Source organism: Xenopus tropicalis, chromosome 1 (genome assembly GCF_000004195.4).
Source record: "Xenopus tropicalis strain Nigerian chromosome 1, UCB_Xtro_10.0, whole genome shotgun sequence".
Taxonomy (NCBI): Eukaryota; Metazoa; Chordata; class Amphibia; order Anura; family Pipidae; genus Xenopus; species Xenopus tropicalis.
Window position 1 is genome coordinate 84,386,948 of NC_030677.2, and position 24,763 is coordinate 84,411,710.

The 24,763-nt window shown below is 36.2% G+C and overlaps 1 protein-coding gene across 3 annotated transcripts in view; it reads right to left on the bottom strand.

Moving 5' to 3' along the window:
- dnah6 (dynein, axonemal, heavy chain 6) overlaps positions 1-24,763 on the bottom strand; it is a 158,292-nt gene that overhangs the window by 36,745 nt on the left and 96,784 nt on the right. For all 3 annotated transcript variants that reach the window (XM_031903411.1, XM_031903410.1, XM_031903413.1), the window contains 11 exons: positions 23,979-24,131; positions 22,939-23,079; positions 21,165-21,407; positions 16,462-16,629; positions 15,443-15,678; positions 14,297-14,558; positions 14,089-14,212; positions 12,329-12,525; positions 7,799-8,002; positions 6,650-6,775; positions 5,682-5,846 (listed from right to left, as the gene is read on the bottom strand). In XM_031903411.1, the coding sequence (XP_031759271.1) occupies positions 5,682-5,846; positions 6,650-6,775; positions 7,799-8,002; positions 12,329-12,525; positions 14,089-14,212; positions 14,297-14,558; positions 15,443-15,678; positions 16,462-16,629; positions 21,165-21,407; positions 22,939-23,079; positions 23,979-24,131 (2,019 nt within the window). The remainder of the gene's footprint in view (positions 1-5,681; positions 5,847-6,649; positions 6,776-7,798; positions 8,003-12,328; positions 12,526-14,088; positions 14,213-14,296; positions 14,559-15,442; positions 15,679-16,461; positions 16,630-21,164; positions 21,408-22,938; positions 23,080-23,978; positions 24,132-24,763) is intronic.

Genomic DNA, 24,763 nt, shown 5'->3' on the forward strand with positions numbered 1-24,763 from the left:
CAGCAATGATCGAGTTTAATGCAAATTTATACCATGTTGAGTTTATACAACTTTCAAGGCCCGAAAAAAAATGAATTTTTAGTAAATGTGCCCCTAAGTATGCCATACTCTAAATGCCCCTGATTTCAGTTACCTCTTACAAGATTCACATCTTTTCATTTGCCATTAGGGAGAACATTATAAAAAGGCCACTTTAAGAATATAACCCTACTATTTTGCCAGTTCAGTGGGTCTCCTTAAACAATGCCAATCGGACCAGTCCCTGGATCAACTTGTACTAAGAGCTAACTCCCATAACCCTGTATTCCCTCACTTGCTAAGAATCCATCCAGCCCCTTCTTAAAGCTATATAATTTATCAGCCAGTACGACTGTTTCAGGGATGGAATTCTACAACTTCACAGTAAAAAAACCTTTCCGGATAATTAAATGGAACCTCCCTTCTTCTAAACGGAGTGGGTGCCCTCGTGTCCATTGGAAGGACCTACTGGTAAATAAAGCATTAGAGAGGTTATTATATGATCCCTCTTATATATTTATACATTGTTATCATGTCACCTCTTAAGCGCCTCTTCTCCAGTGTAAACAGACCCAACTTGGCGAGTCTTTCTTCATAACTGAGACTTTCCATACCCTTTACCAGCTTAGTTGCCCTTCTTTGGACCCTCTCTAACTGAATAATGTCCCGTTTGAGCACTGAAGACAAAAATTGAACAGCATATTCTAGATGGGGCCTTACCAGCGCTCTGTAAAGGGGAAGAATACCACCCTCCTCCCGTGAATCTATACCCCTTTTAATACAGCTCAAAACCTTGTTTGCCCTTGCAGCTGCTGCCTGGCATTGCTTGCTACAGCCAAGTTTATTATCTACAATGACTCCAAGGTCCTTCTCCTAGTGCAGTCCCATTAAGGGTATAAGTGGCTTGCATATTTTTACATCCCAGGTGCATGACCTTACATTTATCCACATTAAATCTCATCTGCCACTTAGCCATCCAGATTGCCAGTTGGTCAAGATCCTGCTGCAAGGATGCCACATCCTGGATATAATTGACTGGTCTGCAGAGTTTTGTGCCATCTGCAAACACTGATACATTGCTTATAATACCCACCCCTAAGTCATTTATGAGCTTTTAAATCCATTTTCTTTATTCTTAACAAAATTTTGATTTGCATGGTATCATATATTTATTAAGGCAAAGGCCAGTTTAATTTATTGTCCAGTCATGTAAAATAAGTTCAAGCATTTACTGATAAATCAACTGTGCAAAATTGGTTGCACAGTAGTTCAATGGTTATCACTGCTGCTGTCTTACTACATTGGGGTGCAGAGTATCCTGGACCCTTCGTGCAAGGAGTTTTTTTTTCCTCTGCAGGTTTCCTCTAGGTATTTCAGTTTACTCATTCACATCAAAAGCATATAGGCAGGTTAAATGGCTTCTCAAGAAACTGACCCTTATGTGTTTTGTAAATGTGAAAGGCCATTAGATTATCAATAAGCTATCACTAAGAAGGGCTGCTTTAACCCTTTAACCTCCAAGCATGTACGCCGTATGTGCTGGCAGAAAAAGGCTCCATCTGCCAAGCATGTAAACCATACATTCTTGGGCAGATAGAGGTTTATTTTACAATTACACACACAACTTTTAGATGTGTACACACATATATACACAAACAATCACAAACACTTTTTTTTTTTTTTTTTACTTTACTTATTCTTTTTACCCTTTTGTCTTTTGTTTTTCTCCTCAAGCGGCATGCCTAGTGGATGTGACCATTAATTATGCTGTCGTTTGACTTATTTTTGTGGTTTTATCCCTGCATTATTTTTCCTAATCTGGTTTTTAGCATAGCTTTGCTGTTTGGTACTTTGGTGTAGAAAGACATCTTTACCTATTTTGAATTCATCCAAATATGTACTTTTCAAAAATATATAGTTTCTGGAGGTCTGTGTAAAGTTAGGGGGTCTTATGGCACATAGTATGCTATCAGGGGGCTCTGTTTGCAAAAGCTGAATTGGCAGGCAAGAAAATCCATATGCACTATTTTCATTTTATTTGGCGGACATACTGCATACTTTGGTATATCTATGCATATTAGGCATAAAACTGTTCAGGAGACCTTTGGCATTCATATTTGGGGTGATTTGCCTTTGTATGTAATAAATTGTGTAAGATAAATGCATCAGCTTGCAACATTTTTAGGTGATTTTCAGAAATGTCATAAAAACCGATAACTTTAGGAAAGCTTTGCAGATTGGTACTTTGGTGTAAAAAGGAGTCTTTATTCATGTTGGATTCATCAGAATGTGTACTTTCCAAAAATATGTTTTTATGGGGTCGCTATACAGTGAGGGGGTCTTACAACACATACAATGCAACGGGGGTCGTATTTGCAGACTTAGCAAACGAGAAAATTCATATGCAATAATTATCCATACATTTCACATACGTTGGTATTTCATCTACTTAGACTTTGCTAAAGCATTTGATACAGTACCTCACAGAAGATTAATGATAAAATTGAGGAATATTGGCCTAGAACATAATATTTGTAATTGGATAGAGAACTGGCTGTAGGTTAGATTACAAAGAGTGGTGGTAAATGGAACATTTTCTAAATGGACCAGTGTTGTTAGTGGAGTACTGCAGGGGTCAGTCCTTGGTCCTTTGCTTTTTAACTTGTTTATTAATGACCTGGAGGAGGGCATAGAAAGTATGTTTTCTATTTTTGCTGACGACACTAAATTGTGCAAAACTATAAGTTCCATGTAGGATGCTGTCACTTTGCAGAGCAATTTGACAAAATTGGAAAACTGGGCAGCAAACTGGAAAATGAGGTTCAATGGGGACAAGTGCACAGTTATGCACTTTGGTAGAAATAATATAGATGTGAGCTATCTACTAAATGGTAGTTTGTTGGGGGTATCCTTAATGGAGAAGGATCTGGATTTTTTTGTAGATAACAAGTTGTCTAATTCCTGGCAATGTCATTCGGTGGCTACTAAAGCAAATAAAATGCTGTCTTGTATAAAAAAGGGCATTGACTCAAGGGATGAAAACATTATTTTGCCTCTTCCCCTCTGTCCCTGGCAAGGCCTGACCTTGAGTATGCAGTGCAGTTTTGTGATCCAGTCCTTAGGAAGGATATTAATGAGCTGGAGAAAGTGCAGAGACGTGCAACTAAACTGTTAAAGGGGATGGAAGCCATGAGGTTAGACTGTCGAGATTGGGGTTGTTTTCTCTGGAAAAGAGGTGCTTGCGGGGGGACATGATTACTCTGTAGAGTAGGCGGTGTTTTTTTTCCATAAAAATGATCAACGCACCAGAGGCCACCCCTTTAGATTAGGGAAACGGAGCTTCCATTTAAAGCAGCGTAGGTGGTTTTTCACGGTGAGGGCAGTGAGGTTGTGGAATGCCCTTCCTAGTGATGTGGTAATGGCAGATTCTGTTAATTCTTTTAAGAGGGGTCTGGCTGAGTTCTTGGATAAGCAATGTATCCACGGCTTTTGTGATACTAATATCTACAGTTAGTATTAATGTTTGTTTATATAGTTTATGTTTGTGAATATATAGATTGGTAAGTATAGGTTGTGTGTGCTGGGTTTACTTGGAAGGGTTTCAACCCTATGTAACTATGTAACTATGTTTGGTAAATCTATGTATTTGGGCACTGTTCAGTAGACCTCTGGTATTCATATTTAGGGTGCTGTGCATTTTATGTAAGAAATTCTTGAATATTCTGTGTCAAATTGTAACAATTTTAGGCTATTTTCAGAAAAGTCACAAAAACCACTAACTTTAGGAAATCTAAATTGTTACTCTTGTATAGAAAGGTGTCTTTACCCATGTTGGATTTGTTAGAATATTTACTTTCCAAAATTATATGGTTTCCTGGGGGTTTCGGTAAAGTTACCGAGGGGGTCTTACGACACATAATACACAGTCATGGGGCTCTTTTTGCAGAAACTGTTTTGGCAGGCAAGAAAAATCCATATGCACTATTTTCATTTGGGGTCCGTACATATCACATACTTTAATATATCTATGCATAAACTGTTCAGTAGACCTTTAGTGTTCCTATATGGGGAGATGTGCCTCTGTATGTAAAGAATTGCGCAAGATAAATAAATAAGACAAATTGCAAGCTGCACCAGTTACAGCACAAATACTGTCTATAAACAGCTTGACAGTCTGCACAGAACTTTTGCCAAGTCTATTGCTACAGCTATCCAAAGCTATCCAAAGCAAAGCTATCTACCTAGAGATGTGGTTGTAAGCTTTCATTATTTTGAAGCCAAGGAAGTTGTCTTGGCAAAAAGCTGCCAACTGTAATAGACATTCTATATCATAATGTAAAAGTGTCTGTGTTCATAGATCTTTCTCATACAACATTAATCAAAATGAAGAGAAGACCAGTCAATTCTAGGGGAAAATAATATTCCTGGAAGGTGGGGATTCCCTTTCAGTCTCATATTTAATAAAGCTGGCAAGCAATAAACTCTGTAGGATCTGGGAGAAAGCAAGAACTTTCTTCTAAATCTGGGATTGCATAAATGATCTAAAATGCAGATGAAAAAAGCCTTTCCACATAATCTGTTTAAGCAAAACTTTCATCAAATTGTATTCATCAAATCAAATTATCTCTACATAAGTGGTCAAATTTCTCCCTCTCATGGTTTGGGTGTATAATAATACTTAAAATGAATATTCTACAGAAACTACCTATTTGAAACCCTCCCCATTTTGGTTCCCTCTAAAACATTATTCGATATACAGAAGGCCTTTCATAAATGTATTTGGAGCAATAATACTAACAACTGATACACATTTGGGAACCCATGTCCCTATATTGTGCTCCCAAAAACAATACTTGAATCAACTAAATCTATTTCATCAGTTTGCGATGAATGAAAGAGAAGCTAAATTTGAGTCTACCGTATTCAAAATTGATCTCAATACTCAAAAACGCCTTATTCCAGCTGGGGTTACAAAACACCTTTCATAAGTCTTGGGGGCTAAAAGCCTCTTTAAGGAGGTTTATGATATTTCATGATTCCCTTTAACACATGGTGAACTACAAGCAAGAGACCTGGAGTTGCCACAAAGTGGAGGACTGCTACAATACCAGCCATAGCAGAGGTCCCCTGATTAATAATGGTGCTTTGTTTGTTTTGGCAAGTTTAACATTTTATGTACACGAAAAGCATCCCAATTTATGGACATACCCTGGGAAACTGCCTTCACCCTCAGGATAAAGCCTTTAAATATATTGCTTTTTACTTATACGTTATATAGAAATTGTGCCCTTCTTTTTTACTTTTGTAATACTATTTTGCATTATTGTACACTACATACTTTGTATGCAAGTGGTTATGGACAAATGTAATGCCCTTGTATACCTTTGCCCTAAGACAAAGGTGGCAAGAGCTACAGATTGATTTGTTGCCTTCAACCTAAAAATTCCCCAAAAAAATTGTATTCTTTCCAAACAAAATTTCTTTAGATGTTTTTCTTCTATTATGTACATTCAAATCTCAATACAAATGATGTTTTGAAGAGTTGCAAACTTCAGTTATGTATAAATCTTATTATCATACAAACTCCAAAAAAAAACATTAGAGAAGAACCAAAATACCATTGCTCTTTAATACGTCATATTAATGAACGTATTTTGGCTTACCTCAGGAAGATAATGTGGATTTGGCATTTTGGTTGTCATGTAGAACCTAAAATTCTTATCATAGTCAATGTCAGAGTCTCCAAGGCGAATCAGTGTCCTCCCACCTGATGTAAAAGTCTGCTTCGAAAGGATTGGCTCCAGAGCAGGATCTAATGTCTCCTTCAGCTATAATTAAAAAGTTTGGTTCATACATGGTCAGAGTGATTGACTGTAATGTGGTTATTGTCCATATACTGCAATTATTTTAATGTATGCTCACAAGAAGGCACAACCCCAGCATTTTCATGGGAAAATTCTGAACACAAATGAGTCCAAGATGTTGGTATGTAACCCATGTAAAGGCTGGGAGTTGTAGTCTAGCAATATATGGAGGCCCAGAATAATGGAAAACTACTATGATATGAGGCCACTAGGGTACAATCATTCATAACAGTTGTATAAGCATTAATTAACTGAACTTGTTGATAACCATCCTACCTAAGTTAGGATGAGTTTAATGTCATATTTTACATTCTAATACCACTTATGTCATAGAACATCTCTAACAAGTATGTCACCATAAAATTAATGCAATAAGTAGCATGCTCTCACCAGAGAAAGAGATACCACTTTAAATAAAATGAAATTGAAATTTTAAAAAAGGTAAATGTGAGGCACTGGACACCCAACTGTATATTAGAAACAAAAGTACATAACTTCAATTGACCCAGTATGCTACCTTGTAATGTATATGTTATGGGATTTACATCTCTTTTTTAAGCTTTATTTAACAGAAGTCTTCACAGTCTGATATTTTTATGCTGTAATACAGTACCAATTAAGTATTTTACAGAGCTTTAAATGTTTAATTTGAATTATATATTTATGCTATAATGTAAAGTGATAGTGCCATAATGACTATTTCATTTAAAGAAAGAAATACATTTCATATAATGCAAGACTGGAATAAGAAACTTAAATTTACAAACCTCTTCAAGCAAGACAGGCAAACCAAGCCTTATTGCATTTTCAAGAGTTCTAAGAAAACCAGCATCAGTAAGCTTGATGACTTTCAACCCGTTCTTATTTTCTTTATTTCTTATCCATCGATTTGCCTGGGGTATAAATATTGCAGGAATTAACTGCCATCTAAATCTTAGTCTTAAATAAATGCAAAATATTTTCTTTAATTAGTAAACTGTGGGTTTTTAGGGATTAAGTGCACAATTAGTACTTATAATACTTATATTTACTGACATCATATACAAAAACAATCCAAACAGTTTCACTAGAGAGAGATAAAGATTAAACTTGAGCATCAGGAACAACTTTTGGGTCTGCATAACTCTTTAGAAATTTAGTTACAGGGGAACTACAACTACTATATACAAAAAATTCTACTAAAAGTTTTACAAATAGTTATTTTTGTTGTACATTTTTGCAGCAATCATGCTAGGAGTCACTGACAGATTTTGCCTGCCTATTTGTAACACCCCTTCCTACAATTGCATAGCCAGGATAACCTGATAGGAGTGACATAATGACGTGTGGTAACTGTTCTTATAGTTTCTACTGGGTCCACAACTTAATGGTTCCCCTTTAGGGTTTTAATTGTTTTTAAGGTTATTGTCCTTGCAGCATGTGAATTTGCAGTGTTGGTGTACTGTTATAAGATTATAGGTGTTTGCATAGGTGTTAATAAAAGTGAAGTTTTAATTGCAAGCACCACGCTTTATAATCGATATTAGTACCAGAACCTAAACTTGTCCATTTTGAAGAGATAGGGCATCTAATATGGCATGTCCCTTAATCCTGTATTATATAATCAATTCTAAGTTATTTAATTTGGACATGTTGGTTGTGGGGGCCTCTTTAAACATATCTGTATCCAGTTTCTTGAGGATCAAAAAGCAGAATAATAAACCAACACCAACACTGGCTCCTTTTTGGGGTGTTTTTTATTCAACAGTAATAGAAATGGTGACAGAGGGGCTTTTGGTCCAGACATGTTGTCTACCGGAGGGCAGTAAAATACAAAAACACCTTAGATGTTAGATATTGCAAGAAAACTAATTGCATATCCCACCTGCCTGAATAAAATAATTATTTATCTGGAGACAATTTATTTTGTATTTTACCTGATCTTGTGGGTCAATCATTAAGGGCCAGCGTCTTCCTCGTGTAACTAGAATGCCATTCTCTGTTGAAATGTGATCTCGAGGCAAACCATCTGTATTCCACTGTCGAATTTCATAGGCATCGCCCAAAATATTTATGAGGCTGAAATTTGGGCTAATCGGAATCTCCAATTCTTGACACTTGTTTATCCAACAATCTACAAGCTTCATTAATTGAATAGCAATATATTTTGATCAATAAATCAGGAATTTACTAAAGCACAAACTAAAAAATTGCAATAATAACATATAAGAGGAAATGTTAATGTTATAAATGTGATCCTGACTGTAAACTTCTTTCAATTCAGTTTTTAAAATGTACACAAAATGGGCCCAAAGTGCCAACATACTTTACACATTTTTAAATTCCCAAAGATAATATTTAAATTCCCAAAGAGAATATTCATGTCAAATAACATCATAATCAAAATTTGGACTGGTGTAAAAATGGATATCTTTATAAATATAGCTGTAGGACAAAAGGTAACTGGACAGAAGGGACATGATAAATAACCCTTTGTGTTATATTTATTATGGCATTATAGAGACCACTGCAGAAGACTGGTGTCGTAAATGGTGTTCTACACACCTGGATGACTTGTCTCCATCAATGAGCAGATCCAAGATCCATAGTATCTAAGTCCGAGTCTGCAATGATTATGCCACATCTAAAAGACGTGCATGTGTAGGTTTTCTTATTCTATCAACCATTTATTGCTTTCCATATATTGGTTTGTATATATTTAAAAAGTATTTACACCTCTAGGCAGGCCTGGACTAGCAATCTGTCGATTCTGAAAAATGCCAGTGGGGCTATTGTAAGATGCCATAGAGAGTGGGCTGGTATATACATAGTGGACTGGTGGGCTGCAGTTTGGACCTCTGTCTCCTAGAAATGCCAGGGCATTTTTTGAATCCCAGTCCAAGCCTGCCTCTAGTTATGATGTTCAGAATGTTCTGCAAAGTTGAAAGAGGCTATATTTGAGTTAATTGACAATTAACTGAAGTCTTAGAACCAAGCCATTGACACATAAAGCGTTAAGGCAACAGTTGCATGCAGAAGTGTATTCCCACTGCTGGTATAATCAGGGATGCCTTCCTAATTCTATAATTAAAGAAGCAGTATTTGCTTAGAGGGTCTGTGACTTACATCTACTCAGTATTCTGTATGTGAATATTATTAATATTTCCTTGGCGATTTCACATAAATTAGCTTATGAGCATCAATACCCCAAATTAGAAAGATTCAGAGGCAGCCTAGCATAGAGGCAATTTCTTTTCATAATTACACTAAAGGGATGTTTGTTGCTTCATGGCTGGGGTACCACGAGCTGTAGCCACTGTTCTGAACAACCAATGTATCCTACTGAAACTCTGTCTAATTTATTTCGCTGGCTGCATGTCGAAATAAAGGTACTGTGAATATGTATATATTTAGACTGTCTTTTAATCGTAACAGTTGAGTGTAAGTTGGATCTATTCCAGCCCCAAAATATAAATATACTACAAGTGACATGGAATATATTATTAATAAAGAACATTATTGTACTTAAAGGGATTCTGGCATGATTTTTATGGTATAGTTTTTATTACTATATTATGCTATTCACATAGCAAATAATTCATTCTACCATTCAGTACTACCGCTCCCTATACGCAGAGTACGCACTCTGCATAGGGCACCAACTCCTAGGGGGGCACCCAGTACCGCCGCTCCCTAGGCAGAGTATTCAGTCTGCGCACCAACATACCAAGTCATCGTCAGCAGCTCCTTCTCTCTTATGCCGCGGCAACAGGCTCTTTATAAGGTTGCGCCCGTGCGTATGACGTCACACGTCAGCGACGAGGCGCAACCTTATAGAAGTGCCTGTTGCCGCGGCATAAGAGAGAAGGAGCCACCAACGATGACTTGGTCTGTTGGGGGTACTTTCTATGGGGGCAATTGGGGGCACTGTGTGTGGGGGCTACTGTCTATGGGGGTACGGTGTATGAGGCAATTGGGGGCACTGTTTATGGGGGCAATTGGGGCACTGTGTATGGGGGCACTTTCTATTGGGGGCACTTCTGTAATATTTGGGGGAGGGGGCACAAAAGTAAATTTCTGCTTAGGGCACCCATTTGGCCAGCAGCGGCCCTGCTACCATTGTAACTAAAAGTGTCATGTATTGGGCGAGCTAGACTTGGATAGATATCTAGCACTAACTGGGAAAATTTTTAGCAATGCAGGTGTCAGGGAACTGTTTTCTGTTTACCTACATCTTGCAGTTAAGCAGTAAAGTATGACTGAAGTTTATCAGAGCACAAGTCACATGACTGAGGGCACCTGGGAAACGAACATATCTAACCCCATATAAAATTTCAAAATTAAATATAAAAAAATCTGTTTACTCTTCTAAAAAATGGATTGCAATGCAAGCTTACATTGGAGCAGTACTATTAACTGATGTGTTTTGGGGAAAAAAAACAAAAAAAACATGTTTTCTGGTTACAAAATCCCTTTAATAAGGAGCTTGTACATTTTTGCAATGTTTTAAAAGCATTATACACTAAAGGAATAATTTATTGCTTGATATTTTAGACTATCAGGCATATTCCATAATCCTTTTTAATCCCTGTTCTAACATTTGACAAATATGCTATAGGGGGCCAAGAGGTTAATTCCCTTGTGGCTCATTACATGCAGCATGCCCTGTAGGACTGAGAAGGTTTCCCAAACTGGCACAGGAATCTTGTGAAAAAATCATGCCTAAAGTTTATATAATGGGAGTGATCACATGCCTCTTTTTCTTTACCAGGGGTGGATGTGCTGAGGAGCCTGGAGCACAAGGCCCCAGGATTAAGTCAGCAACCAAAAAAAAAACCACAGAGATCCTGCAAAAAAGGTAAAGATAGTGGATAGCATTTCCTGCCATAAAACATGTATAGGAAGTGTTAGGCAAGATAGCTTAGAAATAGCATTATTGGGCTCAACCAGGAGACTATTAAGTAGTTAGTTCTCCAAGATGACATCCACCTAAGTGTTAGGGCCACAGTTTGGAAAATGACTTGTTGCTTGTGCAATATTTTTGTTAATTTAGATTTTAACCCAGCCAGTAAATTATAATGACAAATGGACAAACAATGTTTAATTTGCTATATGTGGATTTATTGCCAAATCTGCTAAGTATGGCCAGCTTAAGGTCACAGTATGGCCTGAAGTTACTAGAATTTTAAAAATAAGTTTTGCATTTTGTGGCTGAAATATCACTCAGGATTAAATAATGTGAAATGTCTGGAAACCACCCAATTGGTGCCCATAATGACATGAATGTAAACTATACACCATTGATGCGAGTTTTGTGCTTGCGTGGATCTTGCACTTGTGCAAGTGACTACAGCAATACTACACAGGCATTCTGTGAAACAAAATTCTGTCAACATTTTTACCATCTTCCATATTAAACATAATATTGGAATGGAACTCATCTAAGAAAAAACGGCAGAATATGTAATAAATTACAGCAGTCAGAGAACTCCAGCTTTATGAACTGCTAAAGTGCACACCATTAAATTCATATTTAGTATGTTACAGAATGTCATATTTTAGACCTTTTTCAATTGGTCTTTACTTTTCATGGTTTTTGCATTGTTTGTTTTCCTCTTTCGCCTCTTTACAGCTTGGAAATACAAACTGCTATCTGGTTGTTGGGGTTCACTGATCCAAAAACTATTGCTCCGTGAGGCTACAGTTTTAGTATTAATGTTATTGTTACTTTTGTTTACTTATTTTCCTCTTTTCCACTGCCTGGTTGCTAGGATTAGCGTACCCTGTTACTTAGTACTAAACTATCTTTATTTTTACTACATCTATCTACGTAGGATTACATAAGTGCCTACATGGCTACTTTGTTATTAGAGCCCAGCAATCCCCAATGGATGGGGATGGGTTAGGATAATTACAAGTACAGGGATAATACAGTTAGTATAATTTACAAGTACAGGGAACTTTTCTGATATGTCAGCTCATGAAAGCATGCATGAATATGTTACTTATCTTGCAGACAACTATTGGCCCTCCAATGTAGTGCTGCTAACGTGCTGGTGAGTGTTTGAACTACTGGCTGTTTAACAATGGTTGCAGGCAAAATGGGGCATATTTATCAAAGTATAAAAATAAGAGCTCACCACAGTACAATGCTATTGCACTTATTTCTATTAGAAATCCATTTAATAAATATTACTCTTAAAATCTCAAAAAATTGAATGGAGAGTAGTAGAATTTTACTGTGGTGAGCTCTAATTTCACACTTTAATAAATCTGTCCCTAAACAGTACTTAAGCCTAAGGATGAATATAACACATACACCTCTATAAACAACAAAGCAGTCCAATAATGCTTTAACACTCTCATAAGACCATGTGTGCACTCAAATGATATCACATCAGTAACATCAAAACAGAAGTACATGAGACATCAGAAACATTTAAAAAAGGCATAAAGTGTGAACTTACCAACTGTCTATACACTGCAGTAAAAGCACCAAAGTAGGCAACACAAGCAGCGGCAATGAAAACGTTTCCTATTACATTGGAAATTTCTTCTTCAAAATTAGCAATGCTCTCCTTCCATCGGACCTGCTCATCCCCTAAGGCTGAGGTTAGTTTTCCAGCACGGTTAAGACGTGCCTGTGTAAGAGCCATTGTTTTTGCTACAGAAATATCAGGAAAACATTATTTCTGTGTACTTTAAAACACCTTTTACTTGTCAACATTATTTATTTCAAATTCCATTTCAATGTATTTTCAAATTCCATTTCATAAGTGATTTCTTAGTGAATCATCAATATAACACAATTTTGTTCACTTGCTGCTTCTCAGCTGAGTTTTAATAGATAATGTATTGATCTTGGTGTCCATGTGTAGAGGGGAGGGACTGTGTTGTGGTCCACACCAGGCTCTTAAGGCTCCTTAGGCTTTTAGCAGTTGCATTTACAAACAGAAGAAGGTTCTGTTCACATGAAGAAAAAGTTGTAGGTAGAATTTGGAGTTAACGCTTGTTGCTACGACACTTTAGTTACATGAATATTGTAAATGTTGAAGGTAATAGAGAAATCATCTTCAGAGCAAAAGGTAGCAGACCATTTACTTCTACTTCAACCTTTTTATCACCATAATTTGTATCAAAAGCAAAGATGATATTCTAAAGTATGGGGGTTTTGTACTAAATAAAATAGACTATACAAATTAACTGTATGTATGGTTAAGATGTTTAACTATTAAAAAAATGTTTTTTCTGAACAGTTTGTTTAACCTTTAGACTTAAAGGGGACCTGTCACCTTAAGAAATCATTTCAAATTGTTTTCTATTGTGTTTGTCAAGCAAAATAAACTTTACTTACACTATATAAATTATTTTGATTTTATTTTCTTCAGCCTTGGAATTGACAAATGCAGCAAGCAGGCCGGCACCATTTTGTGGACACTGTTATCAAAGCAGGCACTGCATCCTGTGTATAATCTTGTTTCTGTGCCAGTATGGGGGGACATGATGCCCATGTCCATACACTGGTTACAAAATTACATGGTGCAGAGGGAGGAGAAATGTGAGGAGTGCAGCAAAATCTAAAAAGTTCTGAATTGAAAGTGAAAGTAACTCTCTGCCCCTCTGCGAGGCAGGCAATATATGATTGACAGCTGGGATTTTTAAATGCTTTTATAATGGGTATGGATGTGGTAATAACAAAATGATATTGGGTTTCTTGTTTAATTTGAAAAGGGCTTTTATTATACAGCTTTTTATGTCTGGGTGACAGGTCCACTTTAAAGCAAAAAGAATGGAAAAGGAATAAATGTCTGTAATTGGGTCTCCCCTATTAGCTGTAGCTGGTGGGTACTACATGAGGCTGCCTATTGCCAAGGTGTGCTTTTGGAAGTAGACCAGCAATAAGGTATGGTAAAATATGAAAAGCATTTCGCCTATTGCTGAGGTGTGCTTTTGGAAGTAGACCAGCAATAAGGTATGGTAGAATATGCATAAGCTTAAAATAGGATCAGTCATTGTGAAAAGTAATTCTGTTGAAAAGTATTAGCAACAGAGCTGAAATGCTACATAGCTAGTGTCTCTGCCTGCCTCTAACTGCATGTTTCAATTGATAACGGCTGTCTCATCATACTGATGTTAGTCTTTTCCATAACACTATGGACTGTATTGAGCACTTACATTAGATCTGTGTAAACTTGTCAAAAAGCAAGAAGAGAGTGTCCATAAATACCTAAGCTTTCTTTTTCACTAAGGCTTTTGTCATATTGATCTTGCAGGGCTTTAATTTGCTCTTCCACTGATTTGAGCTTTTGTTGCTTATCTCTAAGGGTAGACATTGTAGCATCTAGCTCAGCCTGTAGAAAAGAAGATTAAATTAATATTAAATATTCCTCACCTGAAGGAAGCACTGTTTATATTGAGAAATTAAAGCAAATTACCTGTGCAGCTGCCAGTTTCTGTTTTTTTGGCTCCACATCTTTAAGTACTCGGGAATACAAATCCATGGCTCTTACCCACATACACATTGAGCGGCATGCCTTGGACACTTTTTCAACCTTTTCAGGTACAAAGTCCGGGTTATTAACGTACTTCTGCAGCTTTAGCAAAATCTGAGGCTTTATATTTTCTTTGTCATATTCTAAAAGCCTTTTAAGAAAATTTGAATCTCCGAGCAGTTGCTTTGCTGCTGACCAGTCTGGCCTGATAACATTAAAAAAAAATGAAAAAAAAACATTAAAATATTACAGATGAAACTGAGCATTTTTTTTCCAAAATTTAAGGGCTAATTCTTGATCCACATGCAGATGATTATGTAAAGGTTTAACTTGATAAAAAGAAACTTTGAAAATAAAACTAGTTTAACTTCATGTTAACATTTTAAACCTTTTTCAAGAATAATATACTTTTCTAATAGTATGTGCCATTGAGTAATTCAAAATTGAAAAACTGCCATTTTAAGCTCTATGCTCTACCATCTGGCTTGTATAAAGCCCTGTAAAGGTATGGGACCTGTTACCCAGAATGCTCAGGACCTGGGGTTTTCCGCATAAGGGATCTTTCCGTAATTTGGATCTCCATACCTTAAGTCTGCTAAAAAATCATATAAATAATAAATAAACCCAATAGGCTTGTTTTGCCTCCAATAAGAATTGATTCTATCTTAGTTGGGATCAAGTACAGGTTACTGTTTTATTATTACAGAGAAAAAGGAAATGACTTTTAAAATTTAGAATTATTTGCTTATAATGGAGTCTATGGGAGATGGCCATTCTGTAATTCGGAACTTTCTGGATAACGGGTTTCCGTATAACGGATCCCATACCTGTACTAACACCAAGGGTATGGATACCTGACATTCTGTTACAGTTAAAGCTGTGTTATTTCCAGTCAAGTGATCTCGTAGAAAGCAAACATAACATCACAAAATTGTGGTGGACAATATTTACTGATATGTAGTTTTTTTAAGATTCTTCAATAGGGAACTTATTTTAATATAAATAATCTGTAGGATATTAAACTAGAATTAATTTCAGCAAAATTATTTAATTCTGCCAAAATATGAAAAATCATCATGAATTTCTCACTTTGCATTAAGTAGAATGCATATGGCTTCCATCACAGTCATGACAAGGTCTGGTGGCTTAGTGAACACTCTGATTTCTGATATGTCTGCCTTATCTAAAGAGTCCAAAGCTTTATTTGCTGCTTCTAGAGCTGGCATAGCTTCATCTAGGTCCCTTTGGGCATCATCTGCGATTGCTTGTGTCTCTTCTGCCTTCACTTTTGCAACTGCTTCATCTTCTTTTACAATACGTCTTACCTGCAAAAAAGAATAAAGTAATGTGGTTCTTCTGTGGTAATAAAACATGTATTGAGCTACTTGACAAGCCTACCAATGTTTGATCACCTAACTCGAATAAAATCTTGTCTTTGTTATTAATAAGGATAATAGAGTAATGTGGGCAAAGTTTGCCATGGTGTAGTAAGCCATATCAACAGATCACCAATTTACTTCTGGTTTATAAGACCTTTTAGGGTGAGCCAAGTTTTGCCTGTGTTATTAATAACCATCTTTTTTTATTTTATTGAAGGCTTTAGCAAAAAAATGTATTTTTACATTACTGGAAATACCAGTTTACAGCATGCATCATAACTATAAAAATGGCAAAATTCTATTTTGAAGACAACAAATGTATGTCCTACCCTACATGAAGAAGTCCAAATTATTTGAGGCATTTCAAACTACTTCCGCTAATTTGTAGCATATATGATTTATTCCAAAAGGCAGAATCAACTAAATATACAATAAATGTAAAATAGAAAGTTAGCTTTTTTGAGGCATTTGCAATTTTTGATATTATTTGTCACAAAAACAAAGAAAACATTTTTCCACAAAACCACAACAACAAACTTATCTTAGGCATCAATTGCATGCACTGGATCCACTGATTTTTTCAAACTTTGTTTACAGGATATAATAGTTTTTACAATCTCAGACTTGGCAGTTTAGTTGTAAAACCAGTGGAGTAATTCAAAAATGCTTTAGTAAATAGAAGTGTTTTCTTGCTAATCATAGGCCTTTTCAAGGAGAGCCACTACTAACCTGATCTGCATTTTCTTGATCCACTGATAATTTCTCCATTAAGGCATCAACATCAACTGATTTCTGCTTCAGTACTGGTTCCAAAGCTGACAGCTCAACCTTCATTTTATCAACAAGTACATTTGTCTCCAGAAGTTTGCTTAGTCCATTCTTTACACGATCTCGGGCCTTGAAAAAGATAATATTTTAGTGTAAAGCACATCTTGAGAAAAAAATAATCTTAGTAAATGCAATTTCAACTACAGGTCCTTCTCAAAAAATTAGCATATTGTGATAAAGTTCATTATTTTCTGTAATGTAATGATAAACATTAGACTTTCATATATTTTAGATTCATTACACACAACTGAAGTAGTTCAAGCCTTTTATTGTTTTAATATTGATGATTGTGGCATACAGCTCATGAAAACCCAAAATTCCTATCTCAAAAAATTAGCATATCATGAAAAGGTTCTCTAAATGAGCTATTAACTTAATCATCTGAATCAACGAATTAACTCTAAACACCTGCAAAAGATTCCTGAGGCTTTTAAAAACTCCCAGCCTGGTTCATTACTCAAAACCGCAATCATGGGTAAGACTGCCGATCTGACTGCTGTCCAGAAGGCCATCATTGACACCCTCAAGCAAGAGGGTAAGACACAGAAAGAAATTTCTGAACGAATAGGCTGTTCCCAGAGTGCTGTATCAAGGCACCTCAGTGGGAAGTCTGTGGGAAGGAAAAAGTGTGGCAGAAAACGCCGCACAACGAGACAAGGTGACCGGGCCCTGAGGAAGATTGTCAAGAAGGACCGATTCCAGACCTTGGGGGACCTGCGGAAGCAGTGGACTGAGTCTGGAGTAGAAACATCCAGAGCCACCGTGTACAGGCGTGTGCAGGAAATGGGCTACAGGTGCCGCATTCCCCAGGTCAAGCCAGTTTTGAACCAGAAACAGTGGCAGAAGCGCCTGACCTGGGCTACAGAGAAGCAGCACTGGACTGTTGCTCAGTGGTCCAAATTACTTTTTTCGGATGAAAGCAAATTTTGCATGTCATTTGGAAATCAAGGTGCCAGAGTCTGGAGGGAGACTGGGGAGAGGGAAATGCCAAAATGCCTGAAGTCCAGTGTCAAGTACCCACAGTCAGTGATGGTCTGGGGTGCCATGTCAGCTGCTGGTGTTGGTCCACTGTGTTTTATCAAGGGCAGGGTCAATGCAGCTAGCTATCAGGAGATTTTGGAGCACTTCATGCTTCCATCTGCTGAAAAGCTTTATGGAGATGAAGATTTCATTTTTCAGCACGACCTGGCACCTGCTCACAGTGCCAAAACCACTGGTAAATGGTTTACTGACCATGGCATTACTGTGCTCAATTGGCCTGCCAACTCTCCTGACCTGAACCCCATAGAGAATCTGTGGGATATTGTGAAGAGAAAGTTGAGAGACACAAGACCCAGCACTCCGGATGAGCTTAAGGCCACTATTGAAGCATCCTGGGCCTCCATAACACCTCAGCAGTGCCACAGGCTGATTGCCTCCATGCCACGCCGCATTGAAGCAGTCATTTCTGCAAAAGGATTCCCGACCAAGTATTGAGTGCATAACTGAACATAATTATTTGAAGGTTGATTTTTTTTCTATTAAAAACACTTTTCTTTTATTGGTCGGATGAAATATGCTAATTTTTTGAGATAGGAATTTTGGGTTTTCATGAGCTGTATGCCACAATCATCAATATTAAAACAATAAAAGGCTTGAACTACTTCCGTTGTGTGTAATGAATCTAAAATATATGAAAGTCTAATGTTTATCATTACATTACAGAAAATAATGAACTTTATCACAATATGCTATTTTTTTGAGAAGGACCTGTATATTTGCTGTTGAGAATGCTAAATATATGAGTTATCTATCTGGTAGAAAAGAAAAAAGAAAATACCTCTTTTAGCTGTTGTAGCATGAAACTTTGCCATTTAAACCAAAATAAAGCTTGTTTTCCAAGGTTATTTATTTGGAGTGGATTGATTTGAAAGTATCATTTTAGTGTGCAAAGATATATTGACAGGGCTACTATGTCTGCCTAGTCTCATAACTGAAAGATGATTGTTGTTATAAGTTCACAATTCTATACAAAGAATGTATACATACAAAGAATGTTTTTCCCTTTTTTCTCCCAGTGGCTACTTTTCCTATAAGATTAAAAGGTGTCCAGTAATAACTGAGGTCATGAGCAAATAGCTTTTGCACATGATGGTCAAATAACTCAAAATCATTTAAGAAGAGTGTTTTTATTGTAATATTTTCAATCTATTATGTTTAAAAAATATAAAAATATTATGCATTGATTACACTAAGGGGCCCATACATTAAAGCACGATGACCACAATTAGAAAAAATTTGTATTTTTTCTAAAGTTTAGAACTTTTCATACTGTTAACAATAATATTGTTAAGAAGTACGACTTTTTCGTGATACGTTTGTTATTCCACGAAAACGTTGTACTCTTTGTACTTTGCGCAACGACAACAAAAGTTTTGTTATTCATTCAAGCTTTGGTATTGTGATTATCTTTTTGCCAGGTTGGAGCTGCCGAGTGCCATTGAGTCATATAGAAAGCTTCAAAGTAAGAAAGGTTTTCAAGCCGTTTACGATCATTCCAATACGAACATTTAGTAACTTTCGATCGCCACCACGATTTTTCGTACATCCAAGAAAAGAATTTTCATAACATTTTCGAACATCAGAAATTATTGTGGTTTCTACGATTTTTTTCCAATCATACTTATAATAATCCGAAATTCATACTTTAATGAATGGGTCCCTAATATTTTATCCAGAGAAGTAAATTAAAAATTTGTCTTGTAAATTTCATATGTGCCTTGCCAATGCAGATTAGCCCCCTATTAAAGTGAGGTGTAACACAGCCATGAGGTTATGCCTATATCACAATAGTCAATGTGCAGTCACTCCTCCACTAATATTAATTGAGATTGAAAAATAAAAATATAATATTATAATAATGTTTATTTAAATTTAAAACTTAAATGTATAAATGCCTACTCACACATTGTACAATGATTAAATTGTGTAGCGTTTAATCAAAGGTACAGAGTAATCAAATATTTTCCATGAGAATTTGGCAAGACCACGCTTTACTGACATGTTTCGCGGATCCATCAATTCTAAAGGGGTGTGTAATCATCTAACTGGTTCCTCTTATAAAGGTTGTGCATACTCTATCCACTCATTGAACAATGGTACCTCTTATGTTTTAGCTAAACAACTATAATTTCTTACAGTAATTTATAACTCCCCTTTTTTAATAGGATTCCTACACAAGATTTTAATTGCTTTATGTCTTACAAAGCATGACATCAAACTATGATAATTGTTAGGAAAACTACTGGCCCAAAAAATTAAAATGGATCATGGGACTAAAGTCGGTGAGTGCATAGTGTATGTGCAACCTTTATAAGCGAACCAGTTAGATAACCACACACCCCCTGAGAAAGCGGTTCAGAGGATCAGCCAAATTCTCACTGTGGAGACCTGTGTATAAAAGCAGCAAGGCAAATATCTGAGTAGTCTTGCCTTTAGATTATATGCTAGATTCTCTAATCACTGCACCATGTGTGAGTAGGCATCTATGCATTTAAGTTTTTAAATATAAACGGTACTATAATATTATATTTTTATTTTTCAATCTCAATTCATATCGGAATGACCAAACATTGAATACACACGACCTTATGGCTATTTGTAAGTAGCCACCCAAGAGAGGGAATGGACCTGTGTGTGCACTTTGGGTATTTTAAAATCATTACAACTTCCGGCACTATATTACCAGTACTTTTGGGTTCTTTTCTTTATGCACTTCTAAGGAGATATTGGCCTATGAGTGCTCCCTTTTTTCTTTTTTACTTAAGGTATTTAACCTGTTTGGCGTCCCTTAATCCATAATTTTATCCACCTGCTTTTTTATCTCCTTATTCTATGGTTTTATCCAACTGCACTTTCCTCTCTGCTCAAGTAGATGCAAGGGGTCATTTACAACAGCAACATGCAAAAATGGGCATAGACATTACCAGAAAACCACTAGATTATATCATACATATGCAACTTACAGTATATATGGGAACAAATTCCCTACATTCTGACATACTTTATGTCAAATAAAAAACACACATTTGCCTGTTAAGGGAAGAGGAACAGATGGGGGTAAAATTAATATTGAGTACAAACAGTTAGCGAACTGGAAAAATAAAAGGCATTTTCTCCATTAGCAATGAATAAGAGATGGAAGACTAATAAATAAGTGACATGCATAACTGAAACTCTGAAAACAGAATTTGACTTTTTCTTTTAATCAGATTTGCTAAGCTCCATATAATTATAATGGTTTCATTCACTGAATAACCTAAGAAGTATTCATTAAACAGATTACCATGATTGAGATACTTTGCAAGACATGGGCTGATATAATTAACTCCCTTTCACTTTATATGAATATATTAGAGAACATACCCAAATTCCCATTTTATCCTAGGGAAATGTTAACATCATGTTCCCTTTCTTTTAAATGAATAGATGTAAATGCCTTGTAAAATGCATGTTACCTAGGTAATTCAACTGATTACAAAGTCCTTATTCCTAATTAAAATGTATGGTATATGTAAGGTATATGAAAGTTGTTACATTTTAATTAACATTGCTAAAGGCCTCACCGAAACAAGCTGGTTACGTTTCTCCCCCAGCATGGACAGATAGAGATTAATTAACTCAAGATATGAGGTAGGTGTAGTATAGTAGCGTCTTCTGAGCTCTGAATAATATTTTTCTGCCATAGTATTGACACTCATATGGATCTCCACACACATTTCAGAAAACTTTGCCTTCATTCCCTCGCTGCCAAGGTCGATGTTAATGAAAAATTTTTGTGAAACAGACAGTAGTGCTTCTTTGGGCCACTGCAAATAAAACAGTGTGACAAGGATTGAAACGGGGAAATGGATTTTTGCAATAATAATTGATAAATCATAGCTTGGTACAAATATTTATGATTTTGTCAAATCAGACATGGATGTCTGGTTTTCAGTTTTCCAGCTGTTGTAAAATTACAACTCTCTATAGCCCTTTAGCTAACCGGCTATCCAGGACCACACATACATAGAATTTAAATGAATAAAACATTAAAAGATATGGAAAGTGGCCTCTGTTTGCAAGGAATAAAATACTCTAAGAAAAAGGGTACAAGGGCATGATTTAAGTAACTTTTTAGTGCTTTTATGGAAGCATTAAAAATGGATGAATATACTATATAGACAATATTATTCCAAACACAATCCACACTCAAATGTGCTGGGCTATATTACATGCCATACTGCACTCTAGGATGTGATTAACAAATTCTGAGTTAAAATGTTATTAAAGAGAACAACACACAGAACAAAATATGTAATTGCATGTAAATAAACATTTAAAATGTTTACCCTGTTTGAGTGTATTTTGCTCCAAAAGAAAACACTTTTGTGCAACTCCTAACTCTATCCTAAAGCTACTTGAAAGGGAAATAGAGTCTACAACATTTTCCATTTTCAGGGAACCTCTTATAAGCTCAAATTTTAATTTAACTACTGTTCCTGCCTCTATGCATGGTATAGCAATCACTTTCACTTTCCATTTTTCATTGCTGCACTCCTCACATTCCACCTTTCTACTTACAGTCTATAATTGTGTAGCCAGGGCATGGGCATGGGCATAAGATCTCCCATTCTGGTACATATGCGAGATTGTGGGATGATGCAAATATTCAAATTGTAAACAATGTGCATACCAAATTTCATAATGACCTTACTTATAAGCTAACTGACCTTATGGCTTTGTCAGAACTAAACTTAAAGTAAAAATAATGGCTAGAAAATAAATGTCACGTTTTATATATTAAACATTTTATATAGTAAAATGCACCAGCCTACAGTTTCAGCCTCTCTATAGTAGTAATGATCCAGGCCTTTACAGTTGTCACAGGAGCTCCCTGTCATGGATTTTGTTAGTACACATGCTCAGTCTGAGCAGCTGCTGAGAAGCTAAGCTTAGGGGTTGTCGCAAATTATCAAGCAGAAAATGAGGTTGGCCTGTCTTATAAGCTGATGCTACAGGGATGGCTATTAAGTTTTGATGTTAATTGCACTGGTGTCAGAGTCAGTCCCTACACTTAGATAACTGACAGCAGCACAGAGCATGTGCAGCAAATCAGCAAAAAAGAAGATGGGGAGCTACTGGGGCATGTTTAGAGGCACATATCTTCCATGCTAAAGGGCCGTGGGTGCCTTGGATTGTTAAAGAAGCCCAAAATATAATGTTCAATAATTCTAGTCTATTTCTTTAGTTATGCTTTAGTTTTTCTTTAAGTTGTTCAAGGGGCAAACTGATGGTGTGATAAATCAAAAATTAAGTGAAATTGTACACAACATCACTGAATGTTGTGTATACACTTACCTGCACAAACCAGTCAATGGTGCAGCAATTTACAAGAGATGGAAACATACGACATCTTGCTCTAAATGCCTCTCCAACTGGACTCATGCACAGAACTATATGCAGCTTCTGACGTACACGACTAATAAAATACTGAAATACCTAATGAGCATTAAAAAAAATTGCTGAAATTCCAAGTACTATATCACCTGTGCAAGTCATACAAAAGTTTTTCCAGTGATACAGTGCATCAAGACTCCACCTTCACACACATACACCTAGGAGTATGCTACTGGAACAGACTATGTAAAACGATACAAGGAGGCATTTCATGGGAATAATAAAGCAACTAATGAAGGTGGGAATGAGACCTTCTTAAACACTGTGCTGATATGGCTGATTTGCTACATATTTTATGTTAATAAAAACCCTTCGCTCTCAGGCTTTCCTTCACTCTATTGATGTTAATATAATATCAATAAATCTCTAAATATCAAAGAAATTACATTTAGTATACTTAATGCCAGAATCTTTGACTACTGAACTGTATTTACATGTTTCTATCACTGCACAGTAAGACCTATATATATATATATATATATATATAATCAAAAGAAAAATCGGCACTCACCGTTTCAAGAGCACTAGCCGGGTGCTAACCAAAAAGTAAACAATGGATGTGTAGAAAGCACTCACAGCATATAAAAGTAAAACAAAAATTTATTTGTTTATTAGCTCATCGCATCTACGCGTTTCGATCCTAATAGGATCGTCATCAGGATCTGATGACGATCCTATTAGGATTGAAACGCGTAGATGCGATGAGCTAATAAACAAATAAATTTTTGTTTTACTTTTATATGCTGTGAGTGCTTTCTACACATCCATTATATATATATATATATATATATATATATATATATATATATATATATATACATATATCATTGATTACATTTAGTAGTGAACTGAGAAAATAGTTTACTATTCACTACTTACTAAATAATTTATAATTACTGGTCCTTATAAGAATAAATATTAGATTTACCAGAGACACATACCTCATCCCTATTTCCTTCTGGTATACCAGCTTCCTTTGCTTTGGGCCTTGTTGCAGCCAATACATACTCCAGTTCATCTTTCTCAAACAGGTTAGGCACCTCTCCTGAGTTCAGCATGTTGTTTATGTCTTCCAAGAATTCTTCCACAACAATCTATTACCAAGAGAAATTACTGTAGAAATCCTTGAATCCATGTACCGAATTATCTTGAGCAGATTTATTTTGTTGTATTATTTTGTAAACAGACTTTCTAACAGAAAAACTAAACTTAATAAAAGTTCTTATACAGAACCACATTTCACAAATATATATATAAATATCTTTCAAAAGTAAAACTGAATGGCTTCTATTGTTAGCTTATAAAACTCTCTGTCCAGAGAGTGACGTCTTTTGGTGGAGGGATGATGCCAGGGGACTATCCTATTAATAGAGATGCAATAAAGAATGGGAGAATGGAACAGCGTATTGGAATTGGCCCAATACTAGAACATATTGGCAAAGTTTTGATCTCTAAAAATTGGACATGCAGTCTTAAACCAGACAGCCCTGTAAAACATCAAAACTATAGCATTTGAAGCTTCTATAACTTCTAATGTTTTAGAATATCAGTTTGGGAGACTGTAGCACAGGGGTCTCAAACTCGCGGCCCGCGGGCCATTTGCGGCCCTCGGTACAATATTTTGTGGCCCGCACCAACGCCTTCTCAAAAGCAATGAATGGATCGCGATTTTTATTACGATTCATGGGATAATGCAAGGCATGACGGGCGGGAGCTGCTGATTGCG